Consider the following 25,844-nt stretch of genomic DNA (forward strand, 5'->3'; position numbering starts at 1 on the left):
TACACAGGGAAAACAGCTAACCAGCCACAAAGAAACACACACATACAAGAAAACCCTTTTTGCTCCTTCTTCAACTGCTGCCCTTCAGACTCTGATAAGCTCCTCCCACAGCTAATCCCCTGCCTCAACAGAAACCCTGCCCCCTCTGACCTTTACACAGGGAAAACAGCTAACCAGCCACAAAGAAACACACACACACAAGAAAACCCTTTTTGCTCCTTCTTCAACTGCTGCCCTTCAGACTCTGATAAGCTCCTCCCACAGCTAATCCCCTGCCTCAACAGAAACCCTGCCCCCTCTGACCTTTACACAGGGAAAACAGCTAACCAGCCACAAAGAAACACACACATACAAGAAAACCCTTTTTGCTCCTTCTTCAACTGCTGCCCTTCAGACTCTGATAAGCTCCTCCCACAGCTAATCCCCTGCCTCAACAGAAACCCTGCCCCCTCTGACCTTTACACAGGGAAAACAGCTAACCAGCCACAAAGAAACACACACATACAAGAAAACCCTTTTTGCTCCTTCTTCAACTGCTGCCCTTCAGACTCTTTGATGGAAAGTGAGAGTGGAACTGTGACGAAACCTCTTTCCACATTCCAAGCACTGATAGGGTTTCCTTCCTGTATGAATTCTTTGGTGCAAAGTGAGATTGTGCCTGATACTGAAGCTCTTTCCACATTCCAAGCACTGATATGGTTTCTCCCCTGTATGAATTCTTTGGTGCAAAGTGAGATTGTGCCTGAGACTGAAGCTCTTCCCACATTTTAAGCATTGATATGGTTTCTCTCCTGTATGAATTCTTTGATGGGAAGTGAGATGGCCCCCCTGGCTGAAGCTCTTTCCACATTCAAAGCACTGATATGGTTTCTCCCCCGTATGAAGTTTTTGATGCAAACTAAGACACTGCATATACCCGAAGCTCTTTCCACATTCCAGGCATGGATATGGTTTCTCCCCTGTATGAATTCTGTGATGGGAAGTAAGCTGTATCCTCTTACTGAAGGTTTTTCCGCATTCCAAGCACTGATATGGTTTCTCGCCTGTATGGACTCTTTGATGGGAAGTGAGATTACCTCTCTGACGAAAGCTCTTCCCACATTCCAAGCACTGATGGGGTTTCTCCCCTGTATGAATTCTGTTATGGGAAGTGAGACCATCCTTCCGACAAAAGCTCTTTCCACACTTTAAGCACTCATAAGGTTTCTTCCCTGTATGAATTATTTGATGGGAAGTGAGATGTGCACTTTGACTAAAGCGCTTTCCACATTCCAAGCACTGATAGGGTTTCTCCCCTGTATGAATTCTTTGATGGCAAGTGAGAATCTCTCTGTGACTGAAGCTCTTCCCACATTTCAAGCACTGATAGGGTTTCTCCCGTGTATGAACTCTATGATGCATAGTTAGATTGGAACTTTGACTGAAGCTCTTTCCGCATTCTAAGCATTGATAGGGTTTCTTCCCTGTATGAATTCTTTGATGGTAAGTGAGACCGGAACTGTGACGAAAGCTCTTTCCACACTCAAGGCATTGAAAAGGTTTCTCCCCTGTATGAATTCTTTGATGGATACTGAGACCATCCTTCCGATTAAAGCTCTTTCCGCATTCTAAGCACTGATAGGGTTTCTCCCCTTTATGAATTCTTTGATGGGAAGTGAGACTGGAACTGTGACGAAAGCTCTTTCCACACTCAAGGCATTGAAAGGGTTTCTCCCCTGTATGAATTCTTTGATGGATACTGAGACCATCCTTCCGATTAAAGCTCTTTCCGCATTCTAAGCACTGATAGGGTTTCTCCCCTTTATGAATTCCTTGATGGGAAGTGAGACTGGAACTGTGACGAAAGCTCTTTCCACATTCCAAGCACTGATAGGGTTTCTCCCCTGTATGAATTCTTTGATGGCAAGTGAGATTCTGACGGTGACTGAAGCTCTTCCCACATTCTCTGCACTGATACAATTTCTCTCCACTGTTAGTTCTTTCATGTGAAGAGATTCTATCCCTCCGAACAAAGCTCTTTCCTTTATGTGAGGTGGACTGGGGGCTCTGGCAGATGTTCTCTCTGCACTTTGTATATTTATCTGACTTCTCTGCTATGTGAATTCTATTGTGGTCCCCCTTGGTCTTCCCTTCCAATTCATCACCATCTACAATTAAGAGAAAAGCTAATTAGAGCCTCAGGAAGAACAAAGTTAATGAATGCTTGTGATAGAGGAGGAACTGAAGAGACTTAGATGTGAGCCCTTACTATAGTTTTCACTGTTGGCTGGTATTAACTGACATATTGCTTGGTTTCTATCTGGGATAGATTTTGTTTGGCTCAATCCTGGAATCCACTCCATCTCCAATTTCTCTTAAAGCTCTGAGGCTGACATTTAAGAAGGCCTGGCCAGTTCAGACAACCTGGTCATTTCTTTAAAAGGCATGACTAGAAGGAAAAAAATTGCAGAGAAAACAGTGGATATCCCTCCATTCAGGGTTCATGGTGGGGATGTTAGAATCCCGAATGCTGTTGGTCTCCATCTAAATAGTGAAGGTTCATCACATAGAGGTATGTATGGACTTTCAAAGTTACTCGCTTAATTTCAAACAGATATTATGATCCAACAGGAAGCGTTACCAAGAGGGTACATGACCCCACGATTCTCGTCCTTGACTTCCTTATGCAGAGCTCTCTGGTCAAGATCCAGCAAATTGTCTGTGAAACAAACAGCAACTTCTTCACCTGCACACTCCCCACCAGCTGTTGCCTCAATCTAAATTTGGTCTAAATTTTAATTTATACCTAAATCACTTTCTTCAGTTTGAACCCCATTCCCATTTTCAAGAGTAGACTAACTCTGTATTGTTTCATTGGTGACAAAAGAGGAAAAGTGACTAACTCACACTTGATCTAAACACAACAGCCGCAAGAGCAACTGACTAGGCATTCGGCTATGCAATATTGAATGTCCTCTGTTCTCTCCTGTTTCCCTTTTTTTCTTTCAATTTAAACTGATTCAGGAACCCAGAACTCATACACTGACCACTAATGGTGAACCATATGCTAGAGATACTTGGTCTACATATTTGTATATTAGTCCTATGCTCCTTGTTTTTAAAAGCAAATAAAAAGTTATTCCCCCCTTCATGGATCACTGCCTTGCCGTGGCGAAGGGGCTTGAATAACTCAGAGAAGCTATGAGCTATGCCATGCAGGGCCACCCAAGATGGACAGGTAATAGTGGAGAGTTTTGACAAAACGTGATCCACCTGGAGCAGGAACCGGCAAGCCACTCGAGTATCCCTGCCAAGAAAACTCCATGGAGAAAGACAACAGGCATATAAAAGTTATGACGCTGGAAGATGAGCACCTTAGGTCGGAAGGCGTCCAACATGCTACTGAGGAAGAGCGGAGGACAAGTACAAGTATATTCAGAGCTGAAAAAGCGGCTGGGCCAAAGCCGAAAGGTCGCTCAGTTGCGGATATGCCTGGAAGCGAAAGGAAAGTCCAATGATGTAAAGAAAAATATTGCATAGGAACCTGGAATGTAAGAACCGTGAACCTTGGTAAGTTGGATGTGGTCAAAAATGAGATGGCAGGAATAAATATTGACATCCTGGGCATCAGTGAACAAAAATGGACAGGAATGGGCGAATTCAGTTCGGATGACCATCATATCTACTACTGTGGGCAAGAATCCCGTAAAAGAAATGGAGTGGCCCTCATAGTCAATAAAAGAGTGGTGAAAGCTGTACTGAGATGCAATCTCAAAAATGATAGAATGATCTCGATACAAATCTAAGGCAGACCTTTTAACATCACAGTAATCCAGGTTTATGCACCAACCACTGGTGCTGAAGAAACTGAAATTGACCAATTCTATGAAGACTTACAACACCTTATAGAAATGACACCAAAGAAGGATGTTCTTCTCATTATAGGGGATTGGAATGCTAAAGTAGGGAATCAAGAGATAAAAGGAACAACTGGCAAGTTGGTCCTTAGAGTTCCAAACAAAGCAGGGCAAAGGCTAATAGAGTTCTGCCAAGAGAACAAGCTGGTCATCACAAACACTCTTTTCCAATTACACAAGAGACGACTCTACACATCGACATCACCAGATGAGCAGCATCAAAATCAGATTGATTATATTCTCTGCAGCCAAAGATGGAGAAGCTCTATACAGTCAGCAAAAACAAGACCTGGAGCTGACTGTGGCTCAGATCATCAGCTTCTTATAGCAAAATTCAAGCTTAAACTGAAGAAAGTAGGAAAAACCACTGGGCCGGTAAGATACAATCTAAATCAAATCCCTTATGAATACACAGTGGAAGCGAGGAACAGGTTTAAGGATTTAGATTTGGTGGACAGAGTGCCTAAAGAACTATGGCTGGAGGCTCGTAACATTATACAGGAGGCAGCAACTAAAACCATCCCAATGAAAAGGAAATGCAAGAAAGCAAAGTGGTTGCCCAACGAGGCCTTACAAATAGCGGGGGAGAGAAGGCAAGCAAAATGCGAGGGAGATAGTGAAAAATACAGGAAATTGAATGCAGATTTCCAAAAAATAGCAAGGAGAGACAAGAAGGCCTTCTCAAACGAGCAATGCAAAGAAATAGAGGAAAACAATAGAACAGGAAAAACCAGAGGTCTGTTCAAGAAAATTGGAGATATGAAAGGAACATTTCGTACAAAGATTACCATAATAAAAGACAAAAGTGGTAAGGACCTAACAGAAGCAGAAGACGTGAAGAAGAGGTGGCAAGAATACACAGAGGAATTATACCAGAAAGATATGGATGCCTCGTACACCGCAGGTAGTGTGGTTGCTGACCTGCCGATACAGCGTCAGGGCTCCGGGAATCACGGCAAGCCTCTTCACACCCGGCTGGTCCCCTCGACACCCCACTACCCTTGGGGCTTTTTGGGGGGGTGTCTAACCCTGGCACTCACCCCCACTGCTCAAAAGCCCCGGTAACAGTCGTCTTTTAGACGGAGGACTCGCACTGCCTCGCCATTTCCCTTCGCAGACAAATCAGAAGCCCAGAATCAGGTTACTTTCAAGAGTCGTGACTTCTAGTGCTGCCTGATGGATAGGTAAGTTGTCTGACATTGGTAGAGCATTCAATCACGGTACTGGTTTTAGACATTTTGAGCTGCCAATACATTGCGGTGGTTGGGGAGCTGTGATGTATTCCTAGCTCAAATTGCCTGCAGATGTCAAAGGTGCAGACAGGCAGGTGGAGGAGCCCGAAATGGTGCCCCCCGAGCAAGCCCCAATACCTCTCCGGTTCCATCCATGTCCCCATCTCCCCTCCCCTGGAACTCACCAGATCTCTCAGAGGTCCCTGGGAGGGAACGCTCAGAGGTTGTGAGGAGGGATGCAGGAGACAACCTGACCAGGTCAACCGTCCATCTTCCCCCTTCCATCCTTATGAGCTTTGCAGGATCTCTTTCATCCTTCCTGAGCAGTCAAGAAGCGAAAACAAGCTGCAGGAGAGAGGAAGAAACAAAGGGAGCCTCAGAGGCCCTGCAGGGATCCTCTTTCCCTAGATATTCTCCTGCCCCTGGAGAAGAATAAGTGGGGCAGCCCCTTCTCAAGAGAAGCCCCATTTCTAAACATCTCCAGTGATTCCAATTTCTTCCGTATGCTCCTCACCCCATATGCAAGCCTGGCATGGTCTGCACAGTAGTGACCTGAGAGTAGATCCCATTGAACTCAGTGGGGATAACTGACAGAACTTGGTAAAAAAAACCAGTCACCGTCCTGTCCGCAAGCCTGAAAACTGAAACCCCAGAGCATGGGCAGAAAATAGCAGAGTAGATATTACATGTAGGTGCCCCCATGCTAGGTGCTTTCTATGGAGAGCCCTGTTCACAATCTTTGAGCTCTCTCATCACAAGCCAGACAGATGTTGTAGCCGTATCCACCTCTGTCAAGAGTTGCACGGGGACCAAATCTGTATGTGGAAGCAGAGGAGCCATTTTCGCAAGACTACAGTCCCAAAATGTGGCCCCACCCTGGCACGGAAGCAATCAAAGTATAGATCTTCCACATGTCCTAAATCTGCAGTGTTCTTAAGAACAACAGGCATGTATATCCTCCAAAAACTCCAGAGGTGAGCTTTACGCTCCTCTTGTGGCAAGATTCCCAAAGGCTTAGGGTAGCTTGATAGAACTAGTCTATTTTGAGATAGCACCAATGTCCCCTGTTAGTAGTAGGAGCCACACAATGACTGATAATCCCTCTTTTGTCCCAGAAGGTGGGGAGTAGGTGTCGTTTATCCTTGCTTTTTTCTTCTTGATAATACATAAATAAATATCCCCTTCTGTATCTTACATTTTTCTAAGAGAGTATTATTCACAATCATGCTTGCCATGTATAGATTATTTCCCTTTAGAAAAGTCTCTCCAATCCCTGGCTCCTGCGGGAGGGAGTTCCAGTTTTACCTACGCACTGTGGAAGTTGTAAGTTTAATGTACCGTATTTTCCCCTCTATAACACGCAGATTTTTTCTCCAAAAAAGGAAGGGGAAATGTCTTTGCGTGTTATTGAGCGAATGTGTGGTCCCTGGAGCCAAATGGCAAAAAAAAACAGGCAAAAATCAAATCGGGAGTCTTGGAGAAGGGAAACCTGAAAAGAGGAAGCGGCTGCTTTCCTGCATTCTGCCTCAGGGTCTTACTGCCCACCCCCTCTGTTTCCTTGCTGTGTTTGCTCAAACGGAACAAAGAGCAGGGAAAGCCTCTCCCCTCCAGGCAAGCAGAGGGGAAAGCAGAGTGTCGGGAAAGCAGAGGGGAAAGCTGCTGAAAACATGCAGGAGGGAGGGAGAGAGAGAGAGCGCGAGAGCTGGCTGGCTTGGGTGGGTAGGTGAGGGAAAACTTTTGCCTTCCTTTCCTCCCTCCCATTATACCCCTCTTAGCCAGCTGCTTCTCTGCACACCCCTCTCGTGCTCCTTGTCCATTCTGTGTTTTTCCTTCCCTCCCCACTTAAAATGTGGTTAAAAAGCATGGATCCACATGGATCCTCAGGATCTTTGCATTGGGTCACCCCAAATTCACCATCAGAGCACATAGCATGTCCATGGCTACAGCCTGCCCCCCAAAAATCATACACTCACTGTTGCCTGGGGCTGCAATGGTGCAAAAATGTGGTTACAAAGCATGGATCCACAGGGATTCTCAGGATTTTTGCATTGGGTCACCCCAAATTCACCATCAGATCACGTGTCTGTGGCCACAGCATGAAGCACAAAAATGATACATCCACTGTTTCATTCAGAATGTTTTTCCCTTGTTTTCCTCCTCTAAAAACGATGTGCGAGTTATGGTCAGGTGCGTGTTATAGAGCGAAAAATACGGTAAATAAAACATTCTGCAACAGCAGCAGCTGCAGAGAAACTCCAGGACAGGGAACATCCTTGAAAGCTCACTCAGGGATCGGAGAGAGAAAGGTTGGCAGACCTGCCACCCAGAGCCCCCCCCCCTCCTTCTCCTCCCTGCATCGCCTCACCCCCTTCAGGACAAGATCTTGGGGTCCTTCAGGCGGCTTTCCCCCCTCTCCTCTCAAGGAAGGCAGCTCCGTTCCCTTGAACCCTGGCAAGCCCAGTGCAGCCAGCTCAGCCCTCTGGCTCTCCCCTCTTCTCCACGGAGGAGCCCCAGGCGTGGCCCCTGCTGCCCAGAGAGGCTTCCCCTGAGGCTCTGGGCTGGAGGAGGGTCTGCCCGGGGGGGGGGGGAGGCCTGGCAGGGGCTCCTCCACTGGAAGGGGGGGCATTCTGGGGGCATGCCCTCTCCCCCCCCCGGACCCCTCCCTCCTTCCCCAAAGAGGATGCCAAGGAAGAGCAGAGCTGCAGCCCCCCCCCTGGAAACTGGCCCCCTCCCAGGCTTGGCAGAGAGGAATGGGGGGGCAGGACCCCCCTCTGCTCCCAGACTCGGGGGTCTCCCCCTGCAGCCCCCGGACCCCCTTCTCCCATGGGCCCCCCAAGGGGGGAGAGAGAGGAGGAGACTCACCCCCGGATTCTTCTTCCCAGGAGGGAAACCGAGGCAGCGCGGGGAGGAGACAAGAGGCAAGAGACGGAGGGAGGGGACTCGGCTCTGGAGGGCCCGCCCCGCCTCTCCACTTCCTGTCCTCTCTAGGACTCCGGCTCCGTTCCCTTTAACCCTTCGCAAGCTGAGCACAGCCCCCGGGCTGGCTGGCTGTCCTCCTCCCCTCCCAGAACCCGGGTGCTCCGGGGCATGTGCAGAGTTCTCTGTGATTCTCGGCTCAGAGGCCGCTTAGTGCCCTGCGCCCAGACGGGTGGGGGGTAAATGAAATAATAATGATGCTTCCCCTGCTCACTCGCAGAGGGAAAGTCTGTTGCAATATTAGGAGGGTCCCTGGGAGAGAGACACGGGTCCCTTGGGAGCAAAAGCCTCCGCTGGCCAAGCAGGAGACTCTCGATTGGAGGGTCCTGGGTTCAAGCCCCACTTTAGGCACTGCAAAGGGTTGGACTGGAGGACCCTCGACCCCCCTGGGAATCTGTGAAATGCAAATAAATAAATCAGGACACCCCCCCCCCCAGTGGGAGAACTCGCTCCAGACTTAGAAAGGGACCTTCAGCGGGGACGAAGGTCGGGTTCTGCATTCAGGCAGGAAGACTCAGAGGCGCCAAGGTCAGATGGGGCGCCCCCCCCCGCTGCTCTCCCTCCCGCCCCCCCCCGCCCCAAATTCTGGAGGAGGAGGCAGCTTGTTTCCCGCTGGTTCCGATTCAACTTCAGAATCTGAGTGTTATGTACTGAGTTGAATAGGATCCAAACTGCAGCAGTCTGATTGGTCCTAGAACAATAGGATTCAGAATGCAGCAGTCTGATTGGTCCTAGAACAAGAGGATTCAGAATGCAGCAGTCTGATTGGTCCTAGAACAATAGTCTGATTGGTCCTAGAACAATAGGATTCAGAATGCAGCAGTCTGATTGGTCCTAGAACAATGCAGCAGTATGATTGGTTGGCAGGAACCACCCAATCCTGCTCCAGATATAAGTGAATCCACAAACTGATTGGCTTACAGTAGAATTCCAGACTTAGCCAATCATGTGCAGCCCATTGTGTAAATAATGTATATAAAGCAGAGACTTTGAGGGGACATTCATTCATTCCTCCTCACCACTATGAGCTGAATAAAGAGCATGAAATCACTTTGTGACTCTGAGTATATTTCACTTAGAATTCAGAGAATCGTAGAATTCTGGAGCTGGAAGGGACCCCTGAGGGTCGCCTAGTCCAGGCGGGGGAAGGTGGGGCGGCATGGCCAGGATCCGGGAGGGCGCGGGGAGGAGGAGGGGAAGGTGGCCCGGGATAGCCCCTCCCCTTTCCTGAAGAGGGCCTCTTCGCTTGGGGGGCGCCTGGTCCCCTTTGGGCTCTGCTTTGTCCCAGCGATGCCCAAGGGGATCCTCCATGGACAGAGCCAGTCTACCTTGGAGCGGGGGAGAAGGAGAAGGGGAGGATGCTCTTCCGCTCCTGCTTGCGGAGTTCCCGGGGGGGGGCACAGGGTCGGCTGCTGCCAGGAGGCTGGGCTAGGTGGGAGGGGTCCCCTTGGTCCGGACCCAGATTCTGCTGCTGCTGATGATGATGATGATGATTTGGGGCTCTCCCGAGGCCCTTCCGCTCCTAGACTCACACCCAGGGGCCATCTAGTCCACCCCCTTTTTCTCCTCCTCCTCGCAGGAGCCTCCTTCGGCAGATCCTCGCCTCCAGTGGCCAAGCTGGGCTGCTGGTTCCTGGAGGAGGCTGGGGGCAGAGGCTCAGTCATGCCCAGTGCCCTCAAGCAGCGCCCTGCCATTTTGTTCCTGCCCCCACCCGGGAGACGCCTGGAAGAATCTGCCCTGGAGTCCAAGTTGCCCCCGGAGGTCGAGGCCGGCCTGGTCTTCAAGGTCCTGGGTCTGGAGACCCCCAATATAAGACCGCCACCCTTAAAATAAAAACCAGGCCCTTTGCAAAGCCCAGCCTGCCCCCTTCCCCTCCCTGCTTCTCCTTCACCTTGAAGCACCTCTAAATTCAGCCTCACTGTGATATACCCATTTCACAGGCGCCACAAGTAAGGCTGGGAAACTGCACCCATTTTGCTGTGGCGCTGATGCGGCATTTCCCAACCTGGGCATGAGTTAATTATTATGCCCACACACACCCACACACCCTTGATTTGTCTCCTTTCCAGCACTCCTGCGTTAAGAAGTAAAATTAAATTAAATGATTCTCTAGATCTTCAGTGTCAGCAAACACTCCTTCCCCAATCTCTGTTTTTAAACCACCAGTGTCAGAATTGCTTTCTTTGGAGGTTTTCCAAACAGAGGCTGCAAGGCCAAATGTCAGGGATTCTTTATTGCAGGGGGTGGGACTAGATATCTGTTGGGGTCCAACCTCACAGTTGTTTACTATTGTTATTAGTTTCTTTTTAAAAGATCAGTGTTGAACAAACGCCATCACCCCAGTATGACTCCCCTTTATCACAAACACAGCCCAACAACATTATTTTGACAGCCCAACAAGACAATGACAAAAACCCACCTACAGCATACAAATCAATGTGGCTAACCTGATCCAAAACACCCACCCACCCCACTCACCCATGAAAACAAAGACCACCACAGCCAACCACAAATGAACAACCACACCCTAGGCCAACCCAAGACGAATTAATTTCGTCTTGCGAGGTACCACTGTATTAGTAAACAATATATCCTTCTCCTGCCTCCCTAAACATCCCCACACTTCTGACTCTCCCATTCTACGATTCTGTGATGGAAACTTGAGTCAAATTGTTGCCACAGAAACTAGGGAGCTAAAGATGCTTTTCTGGCAGTGGGACAAAATGTCATGGCTAAAATCCTGAGAGGAGAAACTGGAAAAACCTTTAGTAGAAAGTTCTTCTTTTGCCAATGAACTTTGCCTCTGCCTGATTTATGGAGAACCAGATGCATCCACTCCAAGCAAGCTTCTGCAGCTCTGCTCCCCATCCAGACATGGAGCACCTTTACATTGAAGACCAAGACGGGTCCCAGAAAGAGAGACTGAGGTGAATGTGTGGGTTGTAAGCCGGGAGTCATTGGAAAGCAGTCACTGGGAGTGGCGCAGAAGGTTCTGTTCAGCAGGTGAAAGAAGAACAGGAGGAAGAAACTGTTCATAACACAAGCTACGATCTCGTATGAGGAAAGAGATTTAATATGCCTTCTTCCCCACCCCCCAGTGGATTAGGAAAGAAGATTAGTAAAAGAAGAGGAAGCAGGATTGGATGAACATTAAAAGACACAATAATTTTGGACTGTGACTTGACTGAGATTTGTTGGAACAGTTTTAATAAGGCTTTATAGAAACTGGACCTAGAAACTGGAGAAATACTAATTTGTATTACAGTGGTACCTCAGGGTAAGTACTTAATTCGTTCTGGAGGTCCGTTCTTAACCTGAAACTGTTCTTAAACTGAAGCACCACTTTAGCTAATAGGGGACCCCTGCTGCCGCTGCGCCACTGGACCACTGTCTGAGTGGTTAAGATTGCAAGGCTGGGCTATGCGGGCACAATGTAGGGAAAGTGCCATCTTGCTGAAGGTTACTGGATAATAAATACAGCTGGGTTTATCCTGGAGAGCATATTCTGAATAATTATTGCTACAGAGTAAGAATCACTCTGTGTGGGTGACGAGGAGTAGGGGGGCACCCAGGGGAGAGCTGGGGGAAGCCTACCTTTCTATGTGTTGACAAATGATATAATATATATGATACAAAAGTGATAAAGGGTATTTTTAGTTATTCTCCCCCGCCCTTTCTCTTTTCTATACAAATATGTTTTGTAAAGGTTGTTTAATAATGTTTGCGTTAGTTTTTCTTTTGGTTTCCACTCTGTATGAATTCTTTGATGGGAAGTGAGAACATCTTTCCGATTGAAGCTCTTTCCACATTCCAAGCACTGATATGGTTTCTGACCTGTATGAGTTCTTTGATGGGTCACGAGATAGGAACTGTGACCAAAGCTCTTTCCACACTCATGGCATTGAAAGGGTTTCTCCCCTGTGTGAATTCTTTGATGGGAAGTGAGCTTGGTTTGCTCCCGGAAGCACTATCCACATTCCAAACACTGATATGGTTTCTCCCCTGTATGAATTCCTTGATGGAAAGTGAGAGTGTAACGGTGACGAAAGCTCTTTCCACACTCATCAAAAGATAGCCCATCCCTTAATCACTTTTTCAACTCGTTGTAAATCTTTTCCCAGAATTCCACTATCTCTTTGCATTCCCACCACATGTGTAGAAAGGTTCCTGCCCCATTGTTGCATCTCCAACAAACATCACTAGTTTGTATACATTTTTGCCAGTCTAACCGGGGTCAGATACCATCTGTATTGCATTATCATTACTTCCTCTCTTAAATTGTGGAATGCCGTAAATTTAATATCCCTTTTCCACAGCCATTTCCACAGGCTCATCATATTTTCCCCTAAATCCTACGCCTACTTTACCATCGCTGTTTTCACTTGCTCCTCCTTTACCTCTCATTCTAGGAGCAAATCATATAATTTGGAAATACGTTTACTTTTAGATTGGATTAAGTACTCATCCAGCAGGGACGCGGGTGGCGCTGTGGGTTAAAGCCTCAGCGCCTAGGGCTTGCCGATCGAAAGGTCGGCGGCTCGAATCCCCGTGGCGGGGTGCGCTCCCGCTGCTCGGTCCCAGCGCCTGCCAACCTAGCAGTTCGAAAGCACCCCCGGGTGCAAGTAGATAAATAGGTACCGCTTACCAGCGGGAAGGTAAACGGCATTCCGTGTGCTGCGCTGGCTCGCCAGATGCAGCTTGTCACGCTGGCCACGTGACCCGGAAGTATCTCCGGACAGCGCTGGCCCCCGGCCTATAGATGTGAGATGGGCGCACAAACCCCAGAGTCTGTCAAGACTGGCCCGTTCGGGCAGGGGTACCTTTGAAGTACTCATCCAATCTTGAAGTTTCTTTCTCAAATCCTTTTTATCTTTTGCCAATCTCTGATTAATTTGAAAAAAATTGCAGCCAATTGTTCAAATATTTCTAACTTTATTATATTCTTTCAATTTAGGTTTATTATTTTACTCTTCCAGTGATCCTTATATGTTGCCCAGTTGTTATTCATATTCTTTCTCTTTACGGTCATGATTTCTAATGTGAGATCCCCCAAGGTGTTTCGGGTTCTAGGTTTTTTTGGGGATGGAATGGCAAATTGCACATCATTCCTATTCACCAAAGGATCGCTGCAATCTTAATAGTTGCAGCCCAATGTCATCATCCTGAGCTAACCAAAATCATTTGGCTCTTCAGATAAGCCCTCATCATATAATCGTGTGATGACATATAACTATTTTTTTGTGTTTTTCTTTTTTAAGACTTTGGCTAATATTCCTAACCACTAAATGTCTTACAACGTCCTCTTTCATCCATCTACAAAACAGTTCAAGATAAATCACAATTGCCATGCCTGGCTGATTCTCTTTCCATGCATACAACTCCAACTTTTTTTCTTTACAGGGTTCTGGAACAGACATTTGCTACATACAGTACCTAAAAGCAGCTCGTTCTGTTCCATCAAAGGTAAGCAGGCACAGGCCTTTTCAGTTAAGCTAGGCCATAGGCTTAAAAGAAATCGGAATCATCCAAATGAAATTTTATTGAATTGTTATTTTCTACAACGTATACATGTTATGAAAGGGCTGTCACCTGCAGGATGGAGCAAGGTGTTCAGGATGGAGCAATGGCTTCAAGTTACAAGAAAGTAGATTCCATCTAAACCTCAGGAAATACTTTAGGACAGGAAGAGTTCTTCCAGAGTGGAACAGACTCCCTTGGTAGGTGCTGGACTATCCTTCCATGGAGTTTTTAAAGCAGAGGTTGGATGACCATCTGTCTTGGACGAGATTCCTGACTTGCAGGGGGCAGGACCCGGTGACACCCAGGCTCCCTTCCTGTGGGATGTGAAACTTATAGCAGTCAAGTACAACATTTCTACAGTGGACATGTTTGGGGATGTTTTCTACTACTCAGGAGAAAACTTCCTGTTTCCTCCTGAGCTGGGACAGACTTCCACTACATGTGACTTGAAGTAGGTGTGGCCTATTCTGGGTAGAGGAGCACATGTCCTCCACGTTCTGATCTTTTTCTCCATTTTGTCTTTCTATATATTAGGAGAAGTGACAGCTCAGTTGCAGTCACTTGGGACTAACACCCTTATGGGATAGTTCATATAGTTAGACACTTTTGTAACCCAAGTCTGCCTTCAGGGATGCATCTGTGAACTGAATGAGTAAACTACTTTTATATTGACTTTAACAAGATTGTGTCGTGTCTTTTTATGAGGGAGTAGAAGGGATCTTACCAGAAATCCTATATTCAAAGAGGCTTAACAAGCCTGCAACAAGCTAACCACCGTGCTAATTTAAAAAGTTTGAAACTTGGACCAAAGTGTTGCCACAGGAACTAGGGAGCTAAAGATGCTTTTCTGGCAGTGGAACAAAATGTCACAGATAAAATCCCGAGGGCGGAATCCAAAAATACTGGAAAACACTGGTTCCTTCCAGAAGGTTTTGTCCTTTTCTGCTGAGGCAACTGGGTTTATTATGATTTGTGTTTTGTTATCTCAAGGTCACACAGAGCCAGAAAGATAAATCTGTGAGCTCAGTGGGCTGGTTTCTCTTTTTTACTTTCATTTTCTAACTTTCACATCTGCTAAGTCCCCTGAAGCTTTGTTCTGTAACGAAGCTGAAAAACCTTTAGTAGAAAGTTCTTCTTTTGCCAATGAACTTTGCCTCTGCCTGATTTATGGAGAACCAGATGCATTCACTCCAAACAAACTTCTGCAGCTCTGCTCTCCATTCAGACATGGAGCACCTTGGCATTGAAGACCAAGAAGGGTTCCAGAAAAAGAGACTGAGGTGAATTTGTGGGTCATAAGCTGGGAGTCATTGGAAAGGAGTCTCTGGGAGTGGCAGAAGGTTCTGTTGAGCAGGTAACGGAAGAACAGGAGGAGAGAGAAAGAGCTCCATGGAAAGACAAGGCTGCGTTGGGATGAGCTGGTGTGGGAATTATCGGCAGAGAAAAAGGTACATCCAGCAAAAGGGGATGCAGTGCAACTCCTGATCTCGTATGAGGAAAGGGATTTAATATGCATTCTTCCCCACCCCCAGTGGATTAGGAAAGAAGATTAGTAAAAGAAGAGGAAGCAGGATTGGATGAACATTAAGAAGGACAATAATTTTGGACTGTGACTTGACTGAGATTTGTTGGAACAGCTTTAATAAAGCTTTATAGAAACTAGACCTAGAAACTGGAGAAATACTAATTTGGATTGTTAGACAATCATAATAAGAGTCATATTGCACTGTCTGAGTGGTTAAGATTTGAAGGCTGGGCTGGGGGGGCGGAATGTAGGGAAAGTACCATCTTGCTAAAGGGGAGGGAAAAGGCTGGATACGAAATACAGGTGGGTTTATCCAGGAGTGCATATTCTGAGTAATTATTGCTAGAGTGGAACGATCACTCAGGGTGGGAGACAGGGAGAAGAGGGGGCACCCAGGGGAGCTCTGGGGGAGCCTGCCTTTCTATGTGTTGACAAATGATATGATACAAATGTGATAAAGGGTATTTTTAGTTATTTTCCCATGCCCTTTCTCTTTTCTATGCAAATGTGTTTTGTAAGGGATGTTCAATAATGTTTGCGTTATTATTTTTCTTTTTTTGGTTTTCCCTCTGTATGAATTCTGTGATGGGAAGTAAGGTGCATCCTCTTAGTGAAGCTTTTTCCACATTCCAAGCACTGATATGGTTTCTCGCATGTATGGACTCTTTGATGGGAAGTGAGATGTGCACTTTGACTAAAGCGCTTTCCACATTCCAAGCACTGATATGGTTTCTCCCCTGTATGGACTCTTTGATGGGAAGTGAGATGTGCACTTTGACTAAAGCGCTTTCCACATTCCAAGCACTGATATGGATTCTCCCCTGTATGGACTCTTTGATGGGAAGTGAGATCACCCCTCTGACGAAAGCTCTTTCCACATTCCAAGCACTGATAGGGCTTCTCCCCTGGGTGAATTCTTTGATGGAAAGTGAGAGTGGAACTGTGACGAAAGCTCTTTCCACACTCAAGGCATTGAAAGGGTTTCTCCCCTGTATGAATTCTTTGATGGAAAGTGAGAGTGGAACTGTGACGAAAGCTCTTTCCACACTCAAGGCATTGAAAGGGTTTCTCCCCTGTATGAATTCTTTGATGGAAAGTGAGAGTGGAACTGTGACGAAAGCTTTTTCCACATTCCAAGCACTGATAGGGTTTCCTTCCTGTATGAATTCTTTGGTGCAAAGTGAGATTGTGCCTGATACTGAAGCTCTTTCCACATTCCAAGCACTGATATGGTTTCTCCCCTGTATGAATTCTTTGGTGCAAAGTGAGATTGTGCCTGAGACTGAAGCTCTTCCCACATTTTAAGCATTGATATGGTTTCTCTCCTGTATGAATTCTTTGATGGGAAGTGAGATGGCCCCCCTGGCTGAAGCTCTTTCCACATTCAAAGCACTGATAGGGTTTCTCCCCCGTATGAAGTTTTTGATGCAAACTAAGACACTGCATATACCCGAAGCTCTTTCCACATTCCAGGCATGGATATGGTTTCTCGCCTGTATGGATTCTTTGATGGGAAGTGAGATCACCTCTCTTACGAAAGCTCTTTCCGCATTCCAAGCACTGATATGGTTTCTCGCCTGAATGGACTCTCTGATGGGAAGTGAGATTACTTCTCTGATGAAAGCTCTTTCCACATTCCAAGCACTGATGGGGTTTCTCCCCTGTATGAATTCTGTTATGGGAAGTGAGACCATCCTTCCGACAAAAGCTCTTTCCACACTTTAAGCACTCATAGGGTTTCTTCCCTGTATGAATTATTTGATGGGAAGTGAGATGTGCACTTTGACTAAAGCGCTTTCCACATTCCAAGCACTGATAGGGTTTCTCCCCTGTATGAATTCTTTGATGGCAAGTGAGAATCTCTCTGTGACTGAAGCTCTTCCCACATTTCAAGCACTGATAGGGTTTTTCCCGTGTATGAACTCTATGATGCATAGTTAGATTGGAACTTTGACTGAAGCTCTTTCCGCATTCTAAGCATTGATAGGGTTTCTTCCCTGTATGAATTCTTTGATGGGAAGTGAGACCGGAACTGTGACGAAAGCTCTTTCCACACTCAAGGCATTGAAAAGGTTTCTCCCCTGTATGAATTCTTTGATGGATACTGAGACCATCCTTCCGATTAAAGCTCTTTCCGCATTCTAAGCACTGATAGGGTTTCTCCTATCAGTGGCACTGGCACTGTGACGAAAGCTCTTTCCACACTCAAGGCATTGAAAGGGTTTCTCCCCTGTATGAATTCTTTGATGGGAAGTGAGACCATCTTTCCGATTGAAGCTCTTTCCACACTTTAAGCACTCATAGGGTTTCTCCCCTGTATGAATTCTTTGATGGGAAGTGAGTTGCACCCTCTGACTGAAGCTCTTTCCACATTCCAAGCACTGATATGGTTTCTCCCCTGTATGGACTCTTTGATGGCAAGTGAGATTCTGACGGTGACAGAAGCTCTTCCCACATTCTCTGCACTGATACAATTTCTCTCCACTGTTAGTTCTTTCATGTGAAGAGATTCTATCCCTCCGAACAAAGCTCTTTCCTTGATGTGAGGTGGACTGGGGGCTCTGGCAGATGTTCTCTCCGCACTTTGTATATTTTTCTGACTTCTCTGCTATGTGAATTCTGTTGTGGTCCCCCTTGTTCTTCCCTTCCAATTCATCACCATCTGCAATGAAGAGAGAAGCTAATTAGAGCCTCAGGAAGAACAAAGTTAATGAATGCTTGTGATAGAGGAGTAACTGAAGAGAGTTAGACGTGAGCCCTTACTATAGTTTTCACTGTTGGCTGGTATTAACTGACATATTGCTTGGTTTTTATCTGGGATAGATTTTGTTTGGCTCAATCCTGGAATCCACTCCATCTCCAATTTCTCTTAAAGCTCTGAGGCTGACATTAAAGAAGGCCTGGCCAGTTCAGACAACCTGGTCATTTCTTTAAAAGGCATGACTAGAAGGAAATAAATTGCAGAGAAAACAGTGGATATCCCTCCATTCAGGGTTCATGGTGGGGATGTTAGAATCCCGAATGCTGTTGGTCTCCATCTAAATAGTGAAGGTTCATCACATAGAGGTATGTATGGACTTTCAAAGTTACTTGCTTAATTTCAGAACAGATATTATGATCCAACAGGAAGCGTTACCAAGAGGGTCCATGACCCCACGATTCTCCTCCTTGACTTCCTTATGCAGAGCTCTCTGGACAAGATCCAGCAAATTGTCTGTGAAACAAACAGCAACTTCTTCACCTGCACACTCCCCACCAGCTGTTGCCTCAATCTAAATTTGGTCTAAATTTTAATTTATACCTAAATCACTTTCTTCAGTTTGAACCCCACTCCCATTTTCAAGAGTAGACTAACTCTGTATTGTTTCATTGGTGACAAAAGAGGAAAAGTGACTAACTCACACTTGATCTAAACACAACAGCCGCAAGAGCAACTTGTACAAAAGTTATGACGCTGGAAGATGAGCACCTTAGGTCGGAAGGCGTCCAACATGCTACTGAGGAAGAGCGGAGGACAAGTACAAGTATATTCAGAGCTGAAAAAGCGGCTGGGCCAAAGCCGAAAGGTCGCTCAGTTGCGGATATGCCTGGAAGCGATAGGAAAGTCCAATGATCTAAAGAAAAATATTGCATAGGAACCTGGAATGTAAGAACCGTGAACCTTGGTAAGTTGGATGTGGTCAAAAATGAGATGGCAGGAATAAATATTGACATCGTGGGCATCAGTGAACAAAAATGGACAGGAATGGGCGAATTCAGTTCGGATGACCATCATATCTACTACTGTGGGCAAGAATCCCATAAAAGAAATGGAGTGGCCCTCATAGTCAATAAAAGAGTGGTGAAAGCTGTACTGAGATGCAATCTCAAAAATGATAGAATGATCTCGATACAAATCTAAGGCAGACCTTTTAACATCACAGTAATCCAGGTTTATGCACCAACCACTGGTGCTGAAGAAACTGAAATTGACCAATTCTATGATGACTTACAACACCTTATAGAAATGACACCAAACAAGGATGTTCTTCTCATTATAGGGGATTGGAATGCTAAAGTAGGGACTCAAGAGATAAAAGGAACAACTGGCAAGTTTGGCCTTGGAGATCAAAACAAAGCAGGGCAAAGGCTGATAGAGTTCTGCCAAGAGAACAAGCTGGTCATCATAAACGCTCTTTTCCAACAACACAAGAGACGACTCTACACATCGACATCACCAGATGAGCAGCATCAAAATCAGATTGATTATATTCTCTGCAGCCAAAGATGGAGAAGCTCTATACAAGTCAGCAAAAACAAGACCTGGAGCTGACTGTGGCTCAGATCATCAGCTTCTTATAGCAAAATTCAAGCTTAAACTGAAGAAAGTAGGAAAAACCACTGGGCCGGTAAGATACAATCTAAATCAAATCCCTTATGAATACACAGTGGAAGCGAAGAACAGGTTTAAGGATTTAGATTTGGTGGACAGAGTGCCTGAAGAACTATGGATGGAGGCTCGTAACATTATACAGGAGGCAGCAACTAAAACCATCCCAATGAAAAGGAAATGCAAGAAAGCAAAGTGGTTGCCCAACGAGGCCTTACAAATAGTGGGGGAGAGAAGGCAAGCAAAATGCGTGGGAGATAGTGAAAAATACAGGAAATTGAATGCAGATTTCCAAAAAATAGCAAGGAGAGACAAGAAGGCCTTCTTAAACGAGCAATGCAAAGAAATAGAGGAAAACAATAGAACAGGAGAAACCAGAGGTCTGTTCAAGAAAATTGGAGATATGAAAGGAACATTTCGTACAAAGATTACCATAATAAAAGACAAAAGTGGTAAGGACCAAACAGAAGCAGAAGACATGAAAAAGAGGTGGCAAGAATACACAGAGGAATTATACCAGAAAGATATGGATGCCTCGTACACCGCAGGTAGTGTGGTTGCTGACCTGCCGATACAGCGTCAGGGCTCCGGGAATCACGGCAAGCCTCTTCACACCCGGCTGGTCCCCTCGACACCCCACTACCCTTGGGGCTTTTTTGGGGGGTGTCTAACCCTGGCACTCACCCCCACTGCTCAAAAGCCCCGATAACAGTCGTCTTTTAGACGGACGACTCTCACCGCCTTGCCATTTCCCTTCGCAGACAAATCGGAAGCCCAGGATCAGGTTACTTTCAAGAGTCATGACTTCTAATGCTGCCTGAAGGATTGGTAAGTTGTCTGACACTGGTAGAGCATTCAATCACAGTACTGGTTTTAGACATTTTGAGCTGCCAATACATCGCAGTAGTAGGAGAGCTGTGATGTATTCCTAGCTCAAATTGCCTGCAGATGTCAAAGGTGCAGACAGGCAGGTGGAGGAGCCCGAAATGGTGCCCCCCGAGCAAGCCCCAATACCTCTCCGGTTCCATCCATGTCCCCATCTCCCCTCCCCTGGAACTCACCAGATCTCTCAGAGGTCCCTGGGAGGGAACGCTCAGAGGTTGTGAGGAGGGATGCAGGAGACAACCTGACCAGGTCAACCGTCCATCTTCCCCCTTCCATCCTTATGAGCTTTGCAGGATCTCTTTCATCCTTCCTGAGCAGTCAAGAAGCGAAAACAAGCTGCAGGAGAGAGGAAGAAACAAAGGGAGCCTCAGAGGCCCTGCAGGGATCCTCTTTCCCTAGATATTCTCCTGCCCCTGGAGAAGAATAATTGGAGCAGCCCCTTCTCAAGAGAAGCCCCATTTCTAAACATCTCCAGTGATTCCAATTTCTTCCGTATGCTCCTCACCCCACATGCAAGCCTGGCATGGTCTGCACAATAGTGACCCATTGAACTCAGTGGGGATAACTGACAGAACTTGGTAAAAAAAAACCAGTCACCGTCCTGTCCGCAAGCCTGAAAACTGAAACCCCAGAGCATGGGCAGAAAATAGCAGAGTAGATATTACATGTAGGTGCCCCCATGCTAGGTGCTTTGTATGGAGAGCCCTATTCACAATCTTTGAGCTCTCTCATCGCAAGCCAGGCAGATGGTGTAGCCGTATCCACCTCTGTCAAGAGTTGCATGGGGACCAAATCTGTATGTGGAAGCAGAGGAGCCATTTTCGCAAGACTACAGTCCCAAAATGTGGCCCCCACCCTGGCACGGAAGCAATCAAAGTATAGATCTTCCCCATGTCCTAAATCTGCAGTGTTCTTAAGAACACCAGGCATGTATATCCTCCAAAAACTCCAGAGGTGAGCTTTACGCTCCTCTTGTGGCAAGATTCCCAAAGGCTTAGGGTAGCTTGATAGAACTAGTCTATTTTGAGATGTCCCCTGTTAGTAGTAGGAGCCACACAATGACTGATAATCCCTCTTTTGTCCCAGAAGGTGGGGAGTAGGTGTCGTTTATCCTTGCTTTATTCTTCTTGATAATACATAAATAAATGTCCCCTTCTGTATCTTACATTTTTCTAAGAGAGTATTATTCACAGTCATGCTTGCCATGTATAGATTGTCTTAGTTCCCTTTAGAAAAGTCTCTCCAATCCCTGGCTCCTGTGGGAGGGAGTTCCAGTTTTACCTACGTGAAAGTTATAACTTTAATGTAAATAAAGCATTCTGCAATGGAGACAAGACTGGGGTTCCTCCTTTGGGAAGAGATGGGCGACCAGGGGATTCCAAAGGCTATGGGCTTGTTTTTTAATAGTAGCAGCTGCAGAGAAACTCCAGGATGGGGAACATCCTTGAAAGCTCACTCTGGGATCAGAGAGAGAAACGTTGGCAGACCTGCCACCCAGAGCCCCCTCCTTCTCCTCCTCCCTGCATCGCCTCCCCCCCTTCAGGACAAGATCTTGGGGTCCTTCAGGCGGCTTTCCACCCTCTCCTCTCAAGGAAGGCAGCTCCCTTCCCTTGAACCCTGGCAAGCCCAGTGCAGCCAGCTCAGCCCTCTGGCTCTCCCCTCTTCTCCACGGAGGAGCCCCAGGCGTGGCCCCTGCTGCCCAGAGAGGCTTCCCCTGAGGCTCTGGGCTGGAGACCTGAGCTGATCTGGAGGAGGGTCTGGCAGGGGGGGGGGGAGGCCGGCCTGGCAGGGGCTCCTCCCCTGGAAGGGGCATTCTGGGGGCATGCCCTCTCCCCCCCCGGACCCCTCCCTCCTTCCCCAAAGAGGATGCCCAGGAAGAGCAGAGCTGCAGCCCCCCCCCTGGAAACTGGCCCCCTCCCAGGCTTGGCAGAGAGGAATGGGGGGCAGGACCCCCCTCTGCTCCCAGACTGGGGGGTCTCCCCCTGCAGCCCCGGGACCCCCTTCTCCCATGGGCCCCCCAAGGGGGGAGAGAGAGGAGACTCACCCCCGGATTCTTCTTCCCAGGAGGGAAACCGAGGCAGCGCGGGGAGGAGACAAGAGACACGGAGGGAGGGGACTCGGCTCTGGAGGACCCGCCCCGCCTCTCCACTTCCTGTCCTCTCTAGGACTCCGGCTCCGTTCCGTTTAACCCTTCGCAAGCTGAGCACAGCCCCCGGGCTGGCTGGCTGTCCTCCTTCCCTCCCAGAACCCGGGTGCTCCAGGGCATGTGCAGAGTTCTCTGTGATTCTCGGCTCAGAGGCCGCTTAGTGCCCTGCGCCCAGACGGGTGGGGGGTAAATGAAATAATAACAACGCTTCCCCTGCTCACTCGCAGAGGGAAAGTCTGTTGCAATATTAGGAGGGTCCCTTGGGAGAGAGACACGGGTCCCTTGGGAGCAAAAGCCTCCGCTGCCAAGCAGGAGACTCTCGATTGGAGGGTCCTGGGTTCAAGCCCCACTTTAGGCACCGCAAAGGGTTGGACTGGAGGACCCTCGACCCCCCCCCCCGGGAATCTGTGAAAGGCAAATAAATAAATCAGGACACTCCCCAGTTGGAGAACTCGCTCCAGACTTCTTAGAAAGGGACCTTCAGCGGGGACGAAGGTCGGGTTCTGCATTCAGGCAGGAAGACTCAGAGGCGCCAAGGTCAGATGGGGCGCCCCCCCCGCTGCTCTCCCTCCCGCCCCCCCCGCCCCAAATTCTGGAGGAGGAGGCAGCTTGTTTCCCGCTGGTTCCGATTCAACTTCAGAATCTTAGTGTTATGTACTGAGTTGAATAGGATCCAAACTGCAGCAGTCTGATTGGTCCTAGAACAATAGGATCCAAATTGCAGCAGTCTGATTGGTCCTAGAACAATAGGATCCAAATTGCAGCAGTCTGATTGGTCCTAGAACAATAGGATTCAGAATGCAGCAGTCTGATTGGTCCTAGAACAAGAGGATTCAGAATGCAGCAGTCTGATTGGTCCTAGAACAATAGTCTGATTGGTCCTAGAACAATAGGATTCAGAATGCAGCAGTCTGATTGGTCCTAGAACAATGCAGCAGTATGATTGGTTGGCAGGAACCACCCAATCCTGCTCCAGATATAAGTGAATCCACAACCTGATTGGCTTACAGTAGAATTCCAGAATTAGCCAATCATGTGCAGCCCATGGTGTAAATAATGTATATAAAGCAGATACTTTGAGGGGACTTTCATTCATTCCTCCTCACCACTATGAGCTGAATTAAGAGCATGAAATCACTTTGTGACTCTGAGTATATTTCACTTAGAATTCAGAGAACCGTAGAATTTTGGAGCTGGAAGGGACCCCTGAGGGTCACCTAGTCCAGGCGGGGGGAGGTGGGGCGGCATGGCCAGGATCCGGGAGGGCGCGGGGAGGAGGAGGGGAAGGTGGCCCGGGATAGCCCCTCCCCTTTCCTGAAGAGGGCCTCTTCGCGTGGGGGGAGCCTGGCCCCCTTTGGGCTCTGCTTTGTCCCCAGCGATGCCCAAGGGGATCCTCCATGGACAGAGCCAGTCTACCTTGGAGCGGGGGAGAAGGGGAAGGGGAGGATGCTCTTCCGCTCCTGCTTGCGGAGTTCCCGGGGGGGGGCACAGGGTCGGCTGCTGCCAGGAGGCTGGGCTAGGTGGGAGGGGTCCCCTTGGTCCGGACCCAGATTCTGCTGCTGCTGATGATGATGCTGATGATGATGATTTGGGGCTCTCCCGAGGCCCTTCCGCTCCTAGACTCACACCCAGGGGCCATCTAGTCCACCCCCTTTTTCTCCTCCTCCTCGCAGGAGCATCCTTCGGCAGATCCTCGCCTCCGGTGGCCAAGCTGGGCTGCTGGATCCTGGAGGAGGCTGGGGGCAGAGGCTCAGTCATGCCCAGTGCCCTCAAGCAGCGCCCTGCCATTTTGTTCCTGCCCCCACCCGGGAGACGCCTGGAAGAATCTGCCCTGGAGTCCGAGTTGCCCCCGGAGGTCGAGGCCGGCCTGGTCTTCAAGGTGCTGGGTCTGGAGACCCCCAATATAAGACCGCCACCCTTAAAATAAAAACCAGGCCCTTTGTAAAGCCCAGCCTGCCCCCTTCCCATCCCTGCTTCTCATTCACCTTGAAGCACTTCTAAATTCAGCCTCACTGTGATATACCCATTTCACAGGCGCCACAACTGAGGCTGGGAAACCGCACCTATTTCGCTGGTTAAGACATCTGTTCCTCCTTCTCAGGTGGTAGTTCAACAGGAGAAGTCGCTTCCCCTCCAGATCCCTGTAGGTTTCAAGGGGCCACTGGAGCCCAGTGGGAGGACTCTGAGGAACTGGCTGAACTGGGGTCCTCCCAGTCCAGCCCAGACAAGAGAAAGAACTCTCAGAAGAGGAAGCCATTTTGGAGAGGAACCGAACTTGGCTGTTCTGTGCTGAGGGTCTACTGCCTTTCTGAAAAGGCTTCCTGGGAACTGCCATGGCCAGAGGAAGAGACAGGCCCCCCACCCTGAATCCCCTGCAGGGCCATTGGGAGCAACCAAAGCCATGGCTCAGCCTGCCTCAGTTTCCTTCCCCAAAGCCTTGGAGGAACCTTGGGGTGAGGAATGAAGAACCCCAAATGGAACTTAGGCTCCTGGCAAATGGGGAAAGGAACATGATATGGCACTTTCCAGATGAGCCGAGGAATCGCCTCCAAGGTCCAGGGATTGATCCACCCTGGCGGCCCTGGTTTCCTCCTCGGAGGTCCCTTTAAAAGGAGAGGGGGTCCCAGGTCTCCCTTCGAGGCCAATCCTTTCAGGCTCCAGCCTCCTTCTCCAGGGTGTTTATGTCAGCTGTTGAGATGGGATCACATGCAGACATTTCCAGGTTTACTAAGGATCCCTTGAAAAAGATGTCAGCATGTTGTGCCCCGCCCCCCAACCATCTGTAAACAGAACTGTAAACACTAAGAAAAACGTATGTTTTAAAATGTATTGCTGATTCATTTTTTTTGAATGTTTTAAAGTGTTTCTACCAATAATTATATTCAATCTCATTATAAATCACTTTCTTTTTTAAAAACAAACAAACCTGTCATGTAGAAATTCAAAAAGAGGTTCCCAGACTGGAGGTTATCCACACAGAAACCCAAAAGAAAAGGAGGAAGTCTCCAGGTGGAAATATATCTGTTCAAAAGTTCAACTTTTTCCACATAGCTTTTGATGTCTTCCTTAAAGATAGCCCACTCCTTATTCACTTTTTCAACATGTTGTAAATATTTTCCCAGAATCCCACTATCTCTTTGCACTCCCACCCCATGTGTAGAAAGTTTCCCGCCCCGTTGTTGTATCTCCAACAAACATCACTACAGTTTTTATACATTTTTACCAGTCTAACCAGGGTCAGGTACAATCTGTATTGCATTTTCGTTACATTCTCTCTTAAATTATAGCATGCCGT

General features: G+C 47.7%; 3 protein-coding genes and 2 long non-coding RNA genes across 5 annotated transcripts in view; 1 reads left to right on the forward strand and 4 right to left on the reverse strand.

Annotated features, from left to right (window-relative positions):
* Window positions 1–6,010, reverse strand: part of LOC309525818 (uncharacterized protein) — a 106,673-nt gene extending 100,663 nt beyond the window's left edge. Inside the window, exon 1 of the mRNA XM_082211417.1 lies at window positions 5,815–6,010. The gene's annotated coding sequence lies outside the window, so the exon portion shown is untranslated. The remainder of the gene's footprint in view (window positions 1–5,814) is intronic.
* On the reverse strand, window positions 544–5,474 carry LOC309527577 (uncharacterized protein; the record flags this gene model as incomplete). Its single annotated transcript, XM_082214402.1, has 2 exons — window positions 5,314–5,474; window positions 544–2,147 (listed from the first exon to the last, which is right to left on the reverse strand). The coding sequence occupies exons 1-2, from the start codon at window positions 5,411–5,413 to the stop codon at window positions 544–546; spliced, it is 1,704 nt and encodes a 567-aa protein (XP_082070528.1). The 5' UTR covers window positions 5,414–5,474.
* Window positions 6,011–11,284: 5,274 nt separating the features above from the next.
* On the reverse strand, window positions 11,285–15,678 carry LOC309525860. Its single transcript, XR_014216555.1, has 2 exons — window positions 15,290–15,678; window positions 11,285–11,335 (listed from the first exon to the last, which is right to left on the reverse strand). It is a non-coding gene; the product is annotated as an uncharacterized lncRNA (long non-coding RNA).
* Window positions 15,679–17,290: 1,612 nt separating this feature from the next.
* Window positions 17,291–20,740, reverse strand: LOC309527578 (uncharacterized protein; the record flags this gene model as incomplete). The annotated part of the gene is made up of 2 exons (XM_082214403.1): window positions 20,580–20,740; window positions 17,291–17,811 (listed from the first exon to the last, which is right to left on the reverse strand). The coding sequence occupies exons 1-2, from the start codon at window positions 20,677–20,679 to the stop codon at window positions 17,291–17,293; spliced, it is 621 nt and encodes a 206-aa protein (XP_082070529.1). The 5' UTR covers window positions 20,680–20,740.
* A 4,476-nt stretch (window positions 20,741–25,216) lies between these two features.
* Window positions 25,217–25,844, forward strand: part of LOC309525846 — an 86,569-nt gene continuing 85,941 nt past the window's right edge. The window contains exon 1 of the long non-coding RNA XR_014216542.1: window positions 25,217–25,306. This is a non-coding gene — a long non-coding RNA (uncharacterized lncRNA). The remainder of the gene's footprint in view (window positions 25,307–25,844) is intronic.

The sequence above is a fragment of the Podarcis vaucheri genome, assembly GCF_965113315.1.
Source record: "Podarcis vaucheri genome assembly, chromosome: 2".
NCBI classification, from domain to species: Eukaryota; Metazoa; Chordata; class Lepidosauria; order Squamata; family Lacertidae; genus Podarcis; species Podarcis vaucheri.